Genomic DNA, 18,808 nt, shown 5'->3' on the forward strand with positions numbered 1-18,808 from the left:
ATGCACGAGTACATATGTTGCATTTCGCTAGCTCTGTTCCAGTTATCATGTAATTTAACAATTGCCTTTAATTTATGATTTGCCCTTGTATATGATTTGCCAAATGAAAGGTTTTCTTTTTAAACTACTTAATTAAATTAGAGATGAAATAATATTTCATTAAGAGCCTGAAATGCCAAAGAGTTTCTACCATTTTGTGTTTAAGGGGAAAATACTTGGCACATCTGCCCCTAAATCAGTTTGTGGAGTTTTGGTAGATGCTATGACACAGTAGTTTTATTAAATTATGATTTAGGTCATTATTTAAAATTGTATCTTCAGTAATGTTCCTTTATTTTGCTTTAGATGATTTCACTGTCTTGATGGTATTTATGGGTTGATGTATCAATCTTAGTAATTCTCAGATATTAAAATGGATTTCATTTTCAGTATGACATCTTTTCATTTTTCCCTGAAATCTTTTTCAGCAGCAACTTTTTGATATCTAACTTGATGTTTTTACAGCCAGGGATTATGAGATTCAGAGGGACAGAATTGAACTGGGACGCTGCATTGGTGAAGGACAGTTTGGTGATGTACATCAAGGAGTTTACATGAGTCCTGTAAGTAACAATTTTGTGCAGCATTAGCAGGACCTGTTGCCCTTAGTAAATACTTATAAGTAAAAGTCTGTGGCAGATTCACATGAATCTATACTTAGGGGAGTATGTGGGGCAGTGGTTAAAGCTACAGCCTTAGCTCCCTGGGGTTGTGGGTTGAAACCCATTTTGCTCCTTGTGGTAAGTCACTTAATCCCCCCATTGCCCCAGGTACATTAAATAGATTGTGAGCCCACTGGGACAGATGGGGAAACATGCTGGAGTACCTGAATAAATTAATGTAAACCGTTCTGATCTCCCTTGGGAGAACGGTATAGAAAATTGAATAAATTAATAGAGCTGTTGAATTCCACTTCCTGCGAACTGCAGAAGGATATCTCTTTGTGAACTTGACTCCTCCCCTTCTGGGGTGGAGCACAGAATTCTGTTATTTCAGGCAAGCAAATTCAAAAGGTGTGGTTTACTATTTTTGAATTTTTTCGTGGCATCAGTAATCAGAGATCTCCTGCACGGGCATACTCCACTAGGGAAAGGACATCGTCCTGCATAGGAAGACTGCTGCTCCCAGGACATCTCTGTGTTCCAGCAGAGTTGGCCTGCTTTGGGTCCTTCAGGAGCTTGGGGTCTGTCCCCCTGGGAGTGGCTTACCTGCTGATTCAGCCAGAAGCTTGAGCACAAGCTGTGTGGCTCCTGTAATTTCTTCCCTTCTATCACTGTGTGTGGATTCCTAGGGTTGGGAGTCAGTGGCCGTGATCCATTCTGTTGGCAGCTTGAAGATTTCTGTTGATGGTTGAGGACCTGTGCAATTTCTGAGGCAGAAATCCTTTCCTGGCAGACAGGCTAATTCAGACAAACAGGCACCTGAAGTCACAGTGAGTACTCCCATTATTCCCTATGGGGATGGGGGAGGTCTGAAATTTAAATTTTGGTAGTTTCTGGAGTTAGTACTCAGCTCCCCCTGCTCTAAAATCGCTATTTTTTATTTTTGCATGTAACTCCAGCAGCCCATTTCTGGCAGTGACAATCTTGGAATTTAGCAATCTGATTTTAAACTCCTTTTTTCCTTCAAACTGCTCGTTTTGACAAGTGCCTACTTCTGATGAATGTCCCAGGCCTTTCTAACCCCAGATCCTGTGTCGGTTGCGCAGAGTTGCCGGTTGCAGAGCGGCTTTGTTCCATGGGACATTGGAAGAAAGAGCGAGGTTTATGGGCATAGCTCCCAGTCAATCCTCCAAGGCTTTGGAACCCTTGAAATCCTGGAAAAACTGGCCCAAGGGAAAGAGATTCTGCTCAGATGAACTGAGCAGTGATGAGGTAAAATGCAAGCGCGTAGTAATGGAAGATGCATCTCCTCTTCTGCAGTGTGGAGTTATGCAAGGAACATTCGGTCCCCCAATGCAAGGCTTCTCAGATTGTCAGCCTTTTATGGAAAGCCTATTTAACATGACTGGGAAGTGCTGCGCTGCCTTCATGCATGCCTACTCTGCCGAAGGGGGATCTGTTTCCCAAATAGACATCCCCGCCTTGTACCATGCCAGCTTCCAGTATCAGTGACCCATCAAAGCAGGACTGGGATGATTGAAAGTCCCTTTCCATGCCTTTGTCTTCTCTAGGCTCTTCTGCAGTGGTAGATGATGTGATATCCTTTTGGGGTCAAGGGGGAAGGTGCAGCAGCGGATTATGGTGATGATCCCTCTGTCTTTTGAAGTCCGCCTCAGTATCCCATGTCATTTCTGATGTCCTGTCTATATTGAAGATTGATGCCCAGCAGCCTTCCACCTCGCATATGCGGCACTAATGCATAGACACCTCTTTGGTTACTGACCAGTGGGAAAATCCTGAAGGTTAACTTAAAGTGGCCAAAGCAATGTCTCAGCTCTATCCTATGGCTCTGGACTTCCAGCAACTATTTGTTCAACTGAAAGTGGATTCTGCAGTGGTATAAGTGACCAAGCACACTCCCTTCCTAGTGAAGGTGGAATGATATTAAAAGACACACAGGACCGCCAAATGGATGTGGTCCTCAAAAGACATTCCAGTGCAATGGGTGAGATATTCTAGACAGATGGATAACATCCCCGTGGCTTTGTGCCATCTGCAGAAGGAATCCACTCTGGATTTTTTCTTTGTGCCTCTGCTCTACTTCACTGGGCTCCTTAGTTCCCTCTACACTTTTCCCTTCTGCATGCGTGCCTGCAGGAGTATGTTTGTTCTGCTCTCCACAGTTTATTATTTTATTCGGTGTATTTTTCATACCTTTTTTAGGGTTCTGGTGCTCAGAGTGATTCAGATCTGCCTGCATTAAGATAACACAGACTTCGGCCTGCAGCTGACAGTCCAATCCCTGGTTGTAACCTGTCAACTAGCCTGCATTTACTTTGCAGGAGTTCTGAGCCAACCTTACCTTTCTCCAACTGAATGAAGGTTCAAGCTCAGGCTGTTTGGCATCCATTGGAAACTCTGTGGTGTCTCACAGGTTGCTGGCTGCATCTTCTTGCCTCCACCCATCCCTGACCATGTCCATTGGTCCACAGGAGTAGAGGTGCAGTCAAGCATAAGGTCTGACTGATCAGCGTTGCAGAAGTATTCCCAGCATGTGGCAATGATTTCCTGATTCCAGGAAACAATTATAACAAAAAGACAGAAGAGCACCTCGCCTTAGAATACAGTCAGTCAGACAAAAAAGGCAATGAAGGTGTCTCTTCAACTGAAAATAAGCAGTAGTCCCAACAAGGATCCCTATTTCGGCGTATAAGAAAACGCCTTCCTCAGGGGACACTTGTGCAGTCGAGCACATAGACGAACGATTTAATGAGACAGAGTCAACGTGGATTCAGCCAAGGGAGATCTTGCCTCACCAATTTTCTTGACTTCTTTGAAGGTGTGAATAAATGTGGATAAAGGTGAGCTGGTTGATATAGTGTATCTAGATTTTCAGAAAACTTTTGACAAAGTTCCTCATGAGAGGCTCCTGAGAAAATTAAAGAGTCATGGGATAGGGGGCAAAGTTCAGTTGTGGATTAGGAATTGGTTATTGAAGAGAAAACATAGGGTTGGGTTGAATGGTTATTTTTCTTAATGAATGAGAGTAAACAGTGGAGTGCCGCAGAGATCTGTATTTGGACTGGTGCTATTTAACTTATTTATAAATGATCTGGAAATTGGAACGACAAGTGAGGTGATTAAATTTGCAGATGACACTAAACTGTTCAAATTTGTTAAAAAGCATGCAGATTGTGAAGATGGCGACCAAGTAGGGAGTGTGAGCTGTCTCATCGGTGTTTTAAAGATTTTCTTCGGAAAGATTTATTACTCACTTTCTCATGCTTAAGAGGAGAGGTAGGCAGAGGAGTCTCCCTCTGCCTCTGTCAACATCATCAACGCTGCGTCAAACTGTAATAACAGCTTTTACAGTTCCTTCGGTGTCGGGCATTTCCGCTGCTGGATCCCAGGAGCAATTCAGCTTGGAGAGTGAAGTTTCACTCAGCGCAATGGAACCTGACCCCCCTCCCGATCCTGGAGAATTGCTAAGGGAGAACCGAAGATTTGAGGGGCCTCAGGTTGGATCGAGTGCTTCGGGGTCTCCAACAGAAGTAACCCAGGAAGGAGAAGTCTCTATGGCTTCCAGGTCATCTCAATCAGACGAAGGGGACACACTGGGAGCGAATGGAGCTGAACTCGAAAGAGGCACGAATCAGCGTGGGAAACCACTAGCTGAAAAAGATCTTTGCCGGCTACCAAAGTTCAAGCCACTCGCCAAACCGCCAGTGGTGACAATGGATTCTCTATGGTTTGCAATTGACAACCTCCAATCAGTATGTATAAACTTAATCGCACCTTTGTCTCAAGTATCAAATAAGTTAAAGAATTTAGATACTTTGGTACAAAATCATCAGGAGAAGATAGGAGAAATTCAACAAGACTGTTCAAGAGTCTAAAAATACTATTAAACAGCAAGTGCAGAATAAAGCTTTTCTCCTCCGGAAAATAGAAAATTTGGAGAATCAAAATAGGTCTTTAAATCTGAGAATTTTGAATTTTCCAGTAGCTAAATATAAATCTGCAAGAGAGACCTTTAGAGACTTTTTGCTATCTACTTTGAAAATCTTGGACACAAATATACCACCTACCCAAAAAGTTTATTACTTAAATAAAACATTAAAAGAGATGAATGCTGCTTCTCAGCAGGATTTATCAGCAATATTGGAGACGTCTGAGGTTGAAATAATAGGGCTACAATGATAATTTCATTTGTTTTTCATCAAGATAAAGAGTCAATTTTAAGATTGTATTATACTATGAAACAGGTGTCTTATCATGGGGGAAAAATCTATATATTTCCAGATGTCTCTAAGGAAAGAATTTCTTGTATATCGTGAAAAGATTGTTTCTTTAGGGGCTACATTTCAATTAAGGTTTCCTTGTAAGTGTTTTGTTCTGTATCAAGATACCAAATATATTTTCTATGAGCCAGAGCAGTTGTGTTTCTTTCTTGAAGGGAAGGGGATGTCTGCTGCACCCTAAGATAACTCATTGTTAATAGTGTCGATGCATATTAATGCTTGAAGGTACCTACTTATTTCCTTGAAATATGGGATTAATTTCTTTATTTGTTAGATTTCACTCTTGTCTCTCTTTCTTTGTATGAGGACTATAATATAACTGAGAATTGTATCTTTTGATTTAAAATTTAAAATCCAATTGTTAATCAGGATGTGATTATGTATTATTGTTGCTAAAGTTTCTGTAAAGTATTATTGCTTGTATTATTAAAAAATTAAATAAATTAAAAAAAAAAAAAAAAAAAAGCATGCGGATTGTGAAAAATTGGAAGACTGGGCATCCAAGTGGCAGATTAAATTTAATTTGTACAAATGAAAGTGATGCATATTGGGAAGAATAACCTGAATCACAGTTACCAGATGCTAAGGTCCACCTTGGGGGTTAGCACCCAAGAAAAGAATCTGGGTGTCATCGTAGACAATACGATGAAACCTTCCGTCCAGTGTGTGGGGTGGCAGCCAAAAAAGCAAACAGGATGGTAGGAATTATTTTAAAAGTTATGGTTAACAAAACTAAGAATGTTATAATGCCCCTGTATTGCTCCATGGTGCAACCTCACCTGCAGTATTGTGATCAATTCTGGTCTCCTTATCGCAAGAAAGTTATAGTGACACTAGAAAAGGTTCATAGAAGAGTGACCAAGATGATAAAGGGGATGGAACTCCTTTCATATGAGGAAAGACTAAAAAGGTTAGGGCTCTTCAGCTTGGGAAAGAGACAGATGAGGGGAGATATGATTGAAGACTACAAAATCCTGAGTGGAGTAGAACAGGTAGAAGTAGATCAATTTTTCACTCATTCAAAAAAATACAAAGACCTAGGGGACATTCAATGAAGTTACAAGGAAATACTTTTAAAACGAATAAGAGGATTTTTTTTTTTCACTCAGAGAATAGTTATGCTCTGGAATGCATTGCCAGAGATTGTAGTAAGAATGGATAGCATAGCTGGTTTTAAGAAAGGTTTGAACAAATTCCTGCAGGAAAAGTCCATAGTCTGTTATTGAGAAAGACATGGTGGAAGCCACTGCTTGCCCTGGATCGGTAGCTTGGAATATTGCTACTCCTTGGGTTTTGACCTGTATTGGCTACCGTGAGAACGGGCTAATGGGCTTGATAGACCGCATAGAACTTAGCGGTATTTGCGGTATAGAAGTGAGTTTTATGTTATGTTGGTACATCATCTTTGGTACAGAATTCTATGTCTTTGCTACAGAATGAAAGATTAGGTTCTAACCTTGCTAATCTTCTTTCTGTTAAAAAGCATAGGATTCTGTATGACCAACCCTGTGCAGATCTGATTTCTGCCTCAGACCTTGCCAGAGTTCGTCTTGAGACCTCTTCTCCTTTTCTTAAGATTTAGCAAAGATGAATCTACAGGAACATGAGGGCTCCTATTCCTTTTCTCCTTTGAGGTTTTTTCTGGCTCCTAGCAGGTTGGTTTCTAACTACTCAAATGCTTAGATTAGTTGTTCAGTGTTGATTGTTAATCATTGTTCTTTTGTCATAAGTTACAGAGAAGAACAGAATATGGTTTATCGCCGGGGAAGTTCCCCGTGTCCCTCCTCTTTTCTTGTGTTTCAGTGGAGTTTGATTGCTTTAGTACTAACTGAAAAAGGAGCTGTTCTCCAGTGCAGAAACGGAGGAGTTCAGCATTTTTGAGGGACACCCTTCTACAGATTTGCAACTTTTGGAAAGCAACAGCTATGGTACAGAATCCTGTAATAAAAGAAAATTAGCAAAGTAAGAACCTAATCTTTCATTCTATTCTATATAACATGTATAGCCCATTCTAATCTCCAATCAGATTCTAAGCATATAATATTTTTAAAAGACATCTTGTTGGATAACAATATTTAAAAATAATACATCAAAGTTCTCGGCAAATTTGCAATAAATCAATTAAAATAATGAGTTTTTAAAAATTTTCAAAAGATACAATATGAAGAAACTTTCCTTAATTTAATAGGAAGATAATTCCAAAGTTTGGTTCCTACATATTCAAAAGATTTACTCATCAAAGACTTCATACAATGTGTGGTATATGAAATATAAATAAACTTGAAACATATTTTGACTCCAGTACATATATCAGCTTTTGGATTAATGTGCTCAAGCTTTCATTTGAATAAACTATTTTGCTTTAACCATTAGTGTTTGGAAATCATTGGTTATAACACCCACTTCTGTATTTTACTTACTGAAAAACCTAAAGTTGGAGAAAATTTACTAATTGAACTTTTCCCATGAATTTGTATGTGCTTGATCACAAAACATTTTTTGCACATTTGTTAGGTCCATTCTGTGGTCGCTCAAAACTAATGAATATAAGTGCCACCAAAATCCATTTTTCCATTAAAATTGGCTGGTAATTTTGCACTAAACAGGTGAAAATGCTATCATTATGCAATGGATGTAGATATGTTTCTGAGCGCCACCACCTTTACTCAAGCATAGTTAGATCTAGTTCTAGGCATGTTCTGAGTTTGGATATAAACCAAAAAAACACTATGGAGTGACGATGTTCCTGAAATGGACTTTATTGAGAATTTCAAAGTTCCAAAGGTACAATTAAGCAATCCACATAAAAACCTAAAGGACCTAGTTTGGATAGACAAGAATGACTTGCTGAATCTGGTGCCAGCACCTACATAAACCCAATATCAGATAAGTGTATGTTCACTTTTATTCAGAGCAGTGTTTGAGTTATGTTATGGTACTGAGGTATATTTTTTTAAGTTTCTAAATACAGTAGCACATTTCATTAGTAACTGAACATATCAACTAGAAGTGGAAAATCCTACAAAGATAAGTTGTTTCTGGTTTTACCAATTTCATCTGAGAAATCCTCAAGGCCAGTTACCAGAGCAGTGAATGAATTTTGATTCATTGGACACTCATCGTATTTGATTACAGAGTCTAAGTTGCCTACCTGCAGATAAGTCATGAAGTATTTCTTGCATCTCTGCCTTGATCAGGAAAATATCAAGAAGAGCATTTCAGATGAAGAAATCACCTACAGTGTTGCTGGTAGTCACTGTATTTTGGCAAATGGCCCACATCAAGACAAAGGCCAGGCAGAAATATATGCTGGATGTTATGGTTCTATGGTGTGAATGGAACATAGAATATGATGGCAGATAAAAAACAAATGTCCCATCCAGTCTTCCCATCCACAGCATCGACTATCTCCTCTTCTCCCTAAGAGATTCCACATGCATGTCCCACACTTTCTTGAATTCTGACTGTCTCCATCACCTCTACCAGGAGCCTATTCCATTCTTCTACCATCATTTCTGTAAAAAAAAGCAGATTATTCCTGAGCCTATCACCTTTTAACTTCATCCTATACCATCTCATTCTGGAGCTTCCTTTCAAATGAAAAAACTCACCTCATGCGCATTTATGTAATATAGGTATTTAAATGTCTCTATCATATCTTCTTTCTCCCGCCTTTCTTCCAAAGTATACATATTGAAATCTGTAAGTCTGTCCTCATGTGCCTTATGACAAAGACCACTGACCATTTTAGTAGCCTTCCTCTGGACTGACTCCATTCTGTTTATATAATTTTAAGGTGCAGTCTTTAGAGTTGTACACAATATTCTAAATGAGGTCTCACCAGAGTCTTATACAGGGCATCAATACCTCCTTTTTCTTACTGGCCATACCTCTCCCTTTGCACCCTAGTATCCTTCTAGCTTTTGCTGTCACCCTTTCAACCTGTTTGCCCACCTTAAGATCATCACATACTATCACTCCCAAGCCCCGCTCCTTTTTCATGCACAAAAGTTCTTCACCCCCTAAACTGTACCTTTCTCTCAGGTTATTGCAGCCCAAATGCATGACCTTATATTTCTTTTTTTTTTCTTTATTAATTTTACATTTTAACAAAATTCAAACATTTTATACAGAAAGATTGTATGTTAACACACCATTTGAACAAGAAAAGAAAAAGTTTTTTAAACATTAATTTTTCTTCAAACAATCTCAAGTCCACATTTTTGATCCAAGAATTTATAAGTGAACATTAAGGAAAAATCAAAAGATTATACTAAGCAAGAAAAAAGGTATCTGTGATTTGTTCAAGGAGCATAACTCTAATTTACTAGTCTGATGTTCCTTCTTTTTCCAGGTGTTTCAGTGTCAGGAAGGTTGTAAGTTGAGCCGGTTCAAAAAAGACATATTATTATCTCGATACCTTACAATACATTTACATGGGAAGCGTAAGAAAAAAATACCACCCAACTGAGTGACACCTGGCTTCAATAAAAGGAATTGTCGTCTGTGGTTTTGAGTTTCTTTACTAACATCTGGGAAAACTTGAATTTTTAAACCTAGAAACTCCTTATGTTTATTTTTAAAAAAACATTTTTAATATCCATTTTTTATCTGGCAATAATGCCACGGATAGTAGGAGAGTTGCTGGTTTAGTCAAATCCTTATCAGATACTTCCAAAATTGCTGTCAGATCTAGTTGAGGATCCTGATTCTGATAATTCTGATCTTCTGCTTGCTGTTGCAATACTTTACCAGGCAAATAATACACCCGAGTAAAGGGAGGTATTGAATCCTCGGGGATTTTCAAAATCTCCATGAAGTACCTTTTTACCATTTCCCTTGGACTTATAGAGGGAACTTTTGGAAAATTCAGCAAGCGTAGGTTATTAGCTCTATAACTATTTTCCATTGTCTCTAATTTTATTCTAATAATCTGATTATCTTTTATTATTATCGATTGAACTTGTTTAATCATAGTCACTTCTTTCTCAATATCTCCTGCTTTAACTTTAACATTAGAAATTTCTTGTCTATTTTCTTCTATCTCTTGTTTCTGAGTTTTTAAGTTCTTTTCACCTTCTTTAATCTGTATAGTCAAAGAGTCTCCTAGTTTGGAAACCAAGTCCCATATTGAGTCCAGGGTAACTTCTGCTGGCTTCTCTAAGTGAAAGGAAATTCCTTGTAATGTTTGTTTCGGCTCACCTTGTTCGCCTTCTGTCTACCGCTCCTGGTCATCTCCTCCCAATGATAATCTAGCTGCTGGTATAGTCTCAGGGCTTAAGCAGTCCGTGGAGACCTCTATTAGTTGGCTTCCAGATGGTTCAGCCTCTCGTTCAGGGAGTGCTGCCGCTCCTGGCTCACTCCCTTCGCGTAGTGAGCTAGCACTCAGCGGGGTGGGGGAGGGGGGAGGAGGATGCCTTTGGTCAGAGCTCAGAGTTGTTTCCAGCCCAGGGACTTCCAGCTCAGCTTCACTCCCCGACATTACTGGCTCGCTTTAAAGACGCTGCAGGAACTGCTCAATAGTAGCGAGAGGGGGGGAACCTTGGAGCGCTGCAAGGCTACAGCAGCACTCCTACCCCTTCTCTTAGGCATCGCGGGAAAAATCCCAGCAGGAAAATCCGCTCCAGCAATCGGCAACTCTCACAGCGTCCCTCCAGTCAACAGGTACCTGACGCCATCTTGGATCTCTGTTTTATCCTTATGACCTTATATTTCCTAGTGTTAAATATTAGCTGCCAAATTTCAGACCACTCTTCAACTTCGCTAGGTCCTTCCTTAAGTTATCTACTTTAGGGGTGTTTACTCTATTGCAGATTTTGGTATCATCCACAAAGAGCCATATCTTACCAGTAAGACCTTCAGCATTATCACTTAACAAAAATGTTAAGAACATAAGAATTGCTGCTGCTGGGTCAGACCAGTGATCCATCGTACCCAGCAGTCCGCTCACACGGTGACTCTTAGGTCAAAGACCAGTGCCCTAATTGAGTCTAGCCTTACCTGCATACGTTCTGGTTCAGCAGGAACTTATCTAACCTTGTCTTGAATCCCTGGAGGGTGCTTTCCCCTGTAACAGCCTCCAAAAGAGCGTTCCAGATTTCTACCACTCTCTGGGTGAAGAATAACTTACTTACATTTGTACGGAATCTATCCCCTTTTAACTTTAGAGAGTGCCCTCTCGTTCTCTCTACCTTGTAGAGGGTGAACAATCTCTCTCTTTCTACCAAGTCTATTCCCTTCATTATCTTGAATGTTTCGATCATGTCCCTTCTCAGTCTCCTCATTTCAAGGGAGAAAAGGCCCAGTTTCTCTAGCCTCTCACTGTACGGCAACTCCTCCAGTCCCTTAACCATTTATGCTGCTCTTCTCTGGACCCTTTCGAGAAGTACTATGTCCTTTTTCATGTATGGCAACCAGTGTTGGACGTGTAGGGTCATGAAATGGTTAACTGTTGTTTGAAATACTGCTGTGGCCTACATAGCTGGAAACAGTATACAATCTACTGACATCATCTGCCTAAAATGTTTGTCCCTGCCTTACCACATTGTAAGCTAAATAGATAAAGAGTTTGAGCCATGATGTACCCTGCCCTCCTGAACATGTAACATTTAGAACTGCAAGGCTTAGATAAGCAGATAAATGAATTAGCTTCCTATAGGACCATAAGTCGTACCCCTGAACCTATCACAAGTGCTGGCTTAGGACCAATAATAATTGTAGAAATAGTTATAGAAGTAACAAATGAAAATTGTAGTTTTTGCATATATTAGTTTGCATATGCTTAGTGAAAAGGGCATAAAAGTCCGTGCATTTCCTGTTTCTAACACTCTTGTAAGCAGGCTGTTCACTGCACAAGGGTCCGGCATGCTGTAAATAAAACTCTTGTACCTTCTTCACGCCTCTGTCTTTGTATGTCCAAGTGACCTTTCAGCAGGCGCATCATGGCCTGGTACAGCGGCATGATAACCTTCTCCGATCCAAGAATCAAATCTTGAGGCACACCACTGGTAACATCCCTTTCCTCAGAGAAATCTCCATTGACCATTACCCTCTTGCCTTCCACTCAACCAGTTCCTGACCTAGTCTCTCACTTGGGGCCCATCCCGAGGGCACTCAGTTTATTTATTAGATGTCTGTGTGGAACACTGTCAAAGGCTTTGCTAAAATCTAAATACACCACATCTAGCGCACTTCCTCTATCCAATTCTCTGGTCATCCAGTCAAAGAAGTTGATCAGCTTTGTCTGACAAAACATAACTCTAGTGAATCCGTGTTGCCTCTGGTCCTATAATCCACTGGATCCAGAAAGTTCACTATTCTGTGTTTTAAAAGTGTTTCCATTCATTTACTTACCACAGAAGTCAGACTTACTGGCCTGTAGTTCCCTTCTTCTTCCTTACTTCCTTTTTGTGGAGAAGGACCACATCTGCCCTTCTCCATTCTTCCGGTATCACTCCCAAGTCTAGAGAAGCATTGAAAAGGTCCACCAGCAGAACTGCCAGAACTTCCCTAAGTTCCTTTAGTACCCTCGGTTGTAAACCATCTGGCTCCTTCACTTTGTCCACCTTCAGCTTAGCTCGCTCCTGAGCGAGACCAGAAGGCTTTGAGCATGAGCAAATGCTCAAAGCCAGTCCAGCCCGGCCCAGCCCAGAAGAGGGAGGTCTCCGATGCCCAGCCCAGGCCACGCCAGAAGAGGGGTGCCCAGTCGGAGTAAGGGATGTCATTGCTGTGCTCGGGGGGGGGGGGGGGGTATGTAGGATCGCGGGGGGGCGCTCGTACAGCTCGGCAAGCTCGAAGCACCAAGTTTGCAAATGTTTTTGCTCATCTTGCAAAACACTCGCAAACCGGTGCACTCGTAAACCGAGGTACCACTGTATACGTGTTTAGTTATTAGTGAAGTATGTTAAATTTCTGTTGTTTTCGATAGTAAATTGCCGATATTGAAGATTTATTTAATAAAATACTGCTAGATATTTTGCATACAATGTTTTCTTTTTTATCAATGTATCATTGCTGAGTGAAAACATAAAAGTTGTAGCTATAATACGAAGAACTTTGTTCCATTAAACAAAAATAATAACAAATTTTAAGAAAAGCAGAGCTTTATGTAATCAGCTTTAACATTTTTTTATTATTTTCTGATCTAGCACAATCAAATTTATGATTTTGCAATTTAGGTTTTTCTGGACAACCCTAATGTTAGGGGTATCCCGTTTGATCTTGTGGCTTTTCTGTTATCATTTTTGTTAACACACAAATTTCAATGCCCAAATACATTATCATACAGTAATAAAAATGAGATAAGTATTTTTTTCTTAATTTGTTCTAATCTCTTTGTGATATATCTTTCTCTTTATGTACTGTTGATGCAGGAAAACCCAGCTTTGGCTGTTGCAATTAAAACATGTAAAAACTGCACTTCTGACAGCGTGAGAGAAAAGTTCCTGCAGGAAGCTTGTAAGTCTCATATTTCATTAACAACCTGCTAATTTAAATTTATATATTTGTCCCAATGCTTAGCTGTGGTTTTGACCATTTTCACTTTACAAGTTTAAAATATATATATAGGATTGATTGAAATGTATTATAAGTAGCACACATTGGAAAGAACTTCAGTGTTTCTCTAGGATTCATTTTTGCTCCTTGATGCCTAGCTCAGGCGAGGTTCGATTCTTTCAGAGGTGGCCTAGTGGTTAAAGCTGCTGCCTCTGCACCCTGAGATTGTAAGTTCAATCCCAGCCTGCTCCTTTGAACGCTGGGTAAGTCACTTCAAAGACTGAAAAAGTGGGGATGGAACAGTATATTGGGGATTTATACATAACTGGGGATTTATACACAATTAAGTAAAAATAATGAAGAAAAGTACTTTATCCTAGGACAAGCAGGCAGCCTATTGTCACATATGGGTGACAAAATGATAAACTTCCAGTGAATGTGAATAATCCCGATATGGGGTGTCAGATATGACCAATTAAAGCAAGACACTTCAACGGTCTGTCAATTCTTCATTCATCCCCAATGGTTATAGCATCGTGATATATTTATATTTTCTTGAAAAGTTTCAAGAAAATATAAATATATCACGATGCTATAACCATTGGGGATGATTGAAGAATTGACAGACCGTTGAAGTGTCTTGCTTTAATTGGTCATATCTGACACCCCATATCGGGATTATTCACATTCACTGGAAGTTTATCATTTTGTTATTTTGATTTTGATTTTTGATTATATTTAACATTTGTGACATATGGGTGATGTCATCGATGGAGCCCCGATGCGGAAGCCTCGCAAACAGACTTGCTTGTAGAAACTAGATGTTTCGAGTCAGCCGCACCTCGCATGCGCGAGTGCCTTCCCGCCCAGCACAGGGCATGTCTCCTCAGTTTTCCGCGGAGCCAAGAAGTCCATCTTTGACTCTCTGTGTTTAACTTTGTTACTTTGTGCCTTTTCTCACTGCAGTTTGTGTTCTTTTTCTTCACGAATCACTGTGTTTTTCTTTTATTTCTCTTTTTTAAAAAAACAATTTTTCTTTCTTCCATTCGGCTGCCGGGGCAGGCCGCTCGGCCGCAGCCCAGAGGCTTCGACTTTGCGGCGGCTATTTTTCCTCCTATGTCCCGGCCAACAACAGGCTTCAAGAAGTGTAGCCAGTGCCAGCATGCGATTTCTCTCACGGACCCACACAGTGGGTGCCTCAAGTGCCTTGGGCCAGACCATCACCCAAAGTCATGCTAGTGCTGTGCTACTCTTCAACCCCGAGCTCTTAAACGTCGTCTACTTTCAGTGGAAAAGCTCTTCAGGATGGATTCGACCTCGGACTCGCCTTCGACCGAGGGTCCTCCTGCCTCCACTGCTTCGACTTCAAGCCTTATCAGACCTTCTTCGTTTGCAGCAGCTCTTTCCTCGACGACATCTACTGTATCTTCCCCTGTATCCTCAGGTTAGATAGCTCAGCAGAAAGTTCCAGCGGTGGTGCTTAAGGTGCCTAAGACTTCCAAGTCAAAGCACATTTCCACTGCCTCTCTGGAACCTCCAGCCAATGCAGGTGGTCCGGTTTCAGAAGCGGATCCATCCTTGCCGGCTTCTTTCCAGACCATGTTAGAGAAACAGTTCATTCAGTTCCTTACTAACATGGGACCGAAGCTTGTTACTCTAATCCAGCCTGGGCATTCTGCAGACTCCCTCGAGGTTGAGCCTCTTCCTATGCCTCAGTCTGAGCCTACACACTCTATGCAGGGAGCAGAGTCTCTGCGAGTGTCTGGTCTGGCATCTATGCACATAAAGCAAGGAGCAGATTCTTTGCAAGTGCCTCAACAGGAATCCTCACACTCTATACAAGGAGCAGAGTCTTTGGGAGTGCATCGAGGTTCCTCCATCAAGCCTCTGGATCTTCGATCCACAGCTTCCAGCCCTATCCATTCCCTGGTGGCTTTGACTGCTTCTATCTCCGAGGCGAAGTCTCCTCAATCCTTGAGGTCTGCTTCCAAGCATCATTCCCACAGACGATCGAGGCCTTCCTCGAGGCATACGTCCAGGCATACCTCTTCTACCAAAGAACGCCCTTCTTCGATTAAGCCTTGATCTACACCTTCCAGTTCTACTAGACCACTGACTCCTCGATCGAGGTTCTCACTTCCGCACCTCGAGGACTCAGCAGTTTCGATTGTTTCGTCCAAGTCTCCATGTTCTCTTGATGCCTTGTTTCATGCCGAAGCATCATCTTCGACCCAGGCTGCCTCGACGACCTCGAGTCCTTCTTGAGGCAAGGCATTGGCGGACAAGCTATCTTTCTCATCTTTTCTTCATCAGATGGCTGTTGACTTGGATCTTCAATTGGATGCTGGTTCCAAATACTCTAAGGAGTATCTCGAAGTCATGCATCTTCCTCAATCTCTGGCAGAGTCACTTAAGCTTCCTCTTCACAAGCTTTTGTCTCAGACTTTTACCAGATGCCTGGAAACTCCTTATGCAATTCCAGCTGTTCCAGGCAAATTGGACTCCAGATATAAAACTCTCCAATGCAAAGGATTTGAGAATTCACATTTCTCACCAATTCCTACTTGTGGAGTCCTCCTTGAAAAGGTCCCATCCTTCCAAGGTTTATGCTACCGTTCCTCCTGGAAGGGAAGGGAAAACTTTGGACAAGTTCGGACGTTGCATCTATCAAAATGCCATGATGTTCTCTAAAGTCCTTAATTACAATTTCCATTTTGTCATTTATTTTGAGTTCCTCATTGCTCTTTTGCCTAAATTTCTCAGTTATTTAGACACTCAAAAGCACTTTGAATTTCAAGAAGTCATAGCTTTTCTATCACAGCTCAGATTACATCTACTTCAGTCTTCTTACGATGCCTTTGAGTTGTCTGCCAGGGCAGCTGTTTGTTCTGTAGCAATGCGCCGCCTTGCCTGGCTTTGTACCATTGATATGGATCCTAATCTTCAGGACCGCTGGGCTAATGTTCCTTGTGCAGGCAATGACCTCTTCGATGAATCTATTGAGGCAGCTACCAAGAAATTGTCTGACCATGAAAAATCTTATGCTTCTATTGTTAGACCTAAGCCAAAGCCTGCTCCTGCCTAGCCTGCATGCCCTCCTCCTATTTACCAGAGGCGTTTTGCTCCAAGAGCGGCTCCTTATACTCGCCCTCCTCCCAAGAAACAGCAGACTCAGAAGCAACAGAAACCTCAACCTTCTGCTGCAGCTAAAGCTACACAGCCTTTTTGACTGTTTAAAACAGAGCATAACCTCCACCGTTCTGTCTCTGAATTTTCTTCTCCCTATTGGAGGTCATCTCCATCATTTTTACCACCAATGGGAGACAATAACATCCAACCTCTGGGTGCTGTCAATCATCAGGGACGGATACTCTCTTAATTTCAATCAGGTTCCACCAGAGCTTCCTCCAAGAGAGTACAGTGTTTTCCCTAGGGCCTTTCAGTTGGGCGGTCCGCCCAGGTAATTTAGATGACCGCCCAGCTAAATTCTGCTTCCGCCGCTGCTGCTCAACATTTAAAAAAAAAAAAGCCGGCTTGAAGATTTCACCTTAGCTCATAGCGAACTTATACTCCGGGGCTCTAATGTGTGCATGCCGGCTTCCCTTCTCTTCCCTCCGAAACTGGAAGTTATGTCCGGGGGGGAGGGGGGGAAGAGAAGGGAAGCCGGCACGCACATGTTAGATCCCTGAAGCATAAGTTCGCTACGGGCTAAGGCGGTAGATAGGTCAGTGAAGCTTTCCATTTGCTCTTCTTGCTGCCGGGTCCTGCCTACTTTCAGTTTCCGCGAAGGCAGGACCCGGCAGCATTTCCCCCAATCGATTGTGATCTTGGGCCGATCAGTCTTCTTCTCCGACGGCAGAATTGACATCAGGGAGAGGAATGCTGGTCGGCCTGAAGTATGGAGAGCTTGGGAGACGGCGGCCAGCAGCTTTGGGGCCTGTTCCCCTATGGCAGTGACATTGGCAGTGGCTTGGGGGAGGGCAAGGAGAAAGAAAGTAAGAGGGCAGGAAGAGAAACAGAAAAAAAGAAAGGGGGCATGAAGAGAGAAAGAAAGGGCAGGAAGAGAGGAAGAAAAAGTTGGGGGGAGGGGAATGAGGTCAGGAGGAGAGGAAGCATACAGGCTGAAAGAAGGGAAGAAAGATTGGATGCACAGTCAGAAGAAGAAAGTGCAACCAGAGACTCAAATGAAATCACCAGACAACAAGGTAGGAAAAATTATTTTATTTTAAATTTACTGATCAAAATGTGTCTGAATTTATATCTGCTGTCTATATTTTACACTATGGTCCCCTTTTACTAAACCGTAATAGCGGTTTTTAGCGCAGGGAGCCTATGAGCGTCGAGGGCAGCGCTGGGCATTCAGCGCAGCTCCCTGCGCTAAAAACTGCTATCGTGGTTTAGTAAAAAGGGAGGGGGGTATTTATCTATTTTTGTATGGTTGTTACCGAGGTGACAGTGCATAGAGTCATCTGCTTTGACCTCTTTGAAACCCCCCCAGATTATTAACATTTTCTCTGCGTACAGTGTGCTTTGTGGGGTTTTTTTAAAAATTTTATTGTTGATAGATCATTTTGACTTGGTCATTTTAAAAGTAGCTCACAAGCCCAAAAAGTGTGGGCACCCCTGCTCTAGAACATCGCTCCTTAGTTTAATCAAGTGGTGTAGTGAGGGGGGGGTTAACTTCTTTTAGCATGTTGTTTCATTAATTCTGAGTTCGGTGTTACAATATGTTGTTCTTGGTTTTTAGTTTACACATTATTTATTCTTTTCTATGACATGTTCTTATCGAAATTTTACTCAAAAGTATAAATAGGTATCCATATTCAAGTTGCATCACGGTGCTCTGGTTTTGGCTCCAGTATTTGTCACTTCCGTCCACCAGGTCTGGCTATCTGTTACCGTCTCATATTTTAAAGACTCACTCGTTATAATTAGCAGTGATCCACACGTTTCTTCGTAATGGACATGTCCGATTTTAGCATTTGGATCTTAGTACTATGGGTTTGGTCTTTTCTGGTTTACTTTCTATAGTCTGCTTTTCGTCTGGAGTCTTTTGAGTTTAGAATTACATTTTATGACATTTTTGTGGTTATAATTGTATGACATGTCTAAATCGGTCAAGTTATCCATTCTTTCTATTATTTTTTGTCCCCTCATACAGTGGCAGACTGCCCCGGGTGCCAGCCCTAGGGGGGTACACAGCCGGCTGGATCCAGAACCTTCCAAGATGCTCTAAATGGCACCTGCACCTCAGCACTGCTGCCGTATTTATTCTGAAGCAGAGTCAGCAGCCGCACTGAAGTGCAGGAAGGTCCCACGATGACTGCATTTGCCGCCTCTGCCTCCGGAAGACGTAAGTGACGTCGGAAG

The 18,808-nt window shown here is 41.6% G+C and overlaps 1 protein-coding gene across 16 annotated transcripts in view; it reads left to right on the forward strand.

Annotated features, from left to right (window-relative positions):
* Nucleotides 1-18,808, forward strand: part of PTK2 (protein tyrosine kinase 2) — a 779,173-nt gene that overhangs the window by 404,185 nt on the left and 356,180 nt on the right. For all 16 annotated transcript variants that reach the window (XR_004538103.1, XM_033930844.1, XM_033930848.1 and 13 more), the window contains 2 exons: nucleotides 505-602; nucleotides 13,315-13,399. Coding sequence is in view for 15 of the 16 variants with exons in the window: in XM_033930844.1 (XP_033786735.1) it covers nucleotides 505-602; nucleotides 13,315-13,399 (183 nt within the window). In the remaining variant the exon portion in view is untranslated. The remainder of the gene's footprint in view (nucleotides 1-504; nucleotides 603-13,314; nucleotides 13,400-18,808) is intronic.

This window comes from Geotrypetes seraphini, chromosome 2, assembly GCF_902459505.1.
Source record: "Geotrypetes seraphini chromosome 2, aGeoSer1.1, whole genome shotgun sequence".
NCBI classification, from domain to species: domain Eukaryota; kingdom Metazoa; phylum Chordata; class Amphibia; order Gymnophiona; family Dermophiidae; genus Geotrypetes; species Geotrypetes seraphini.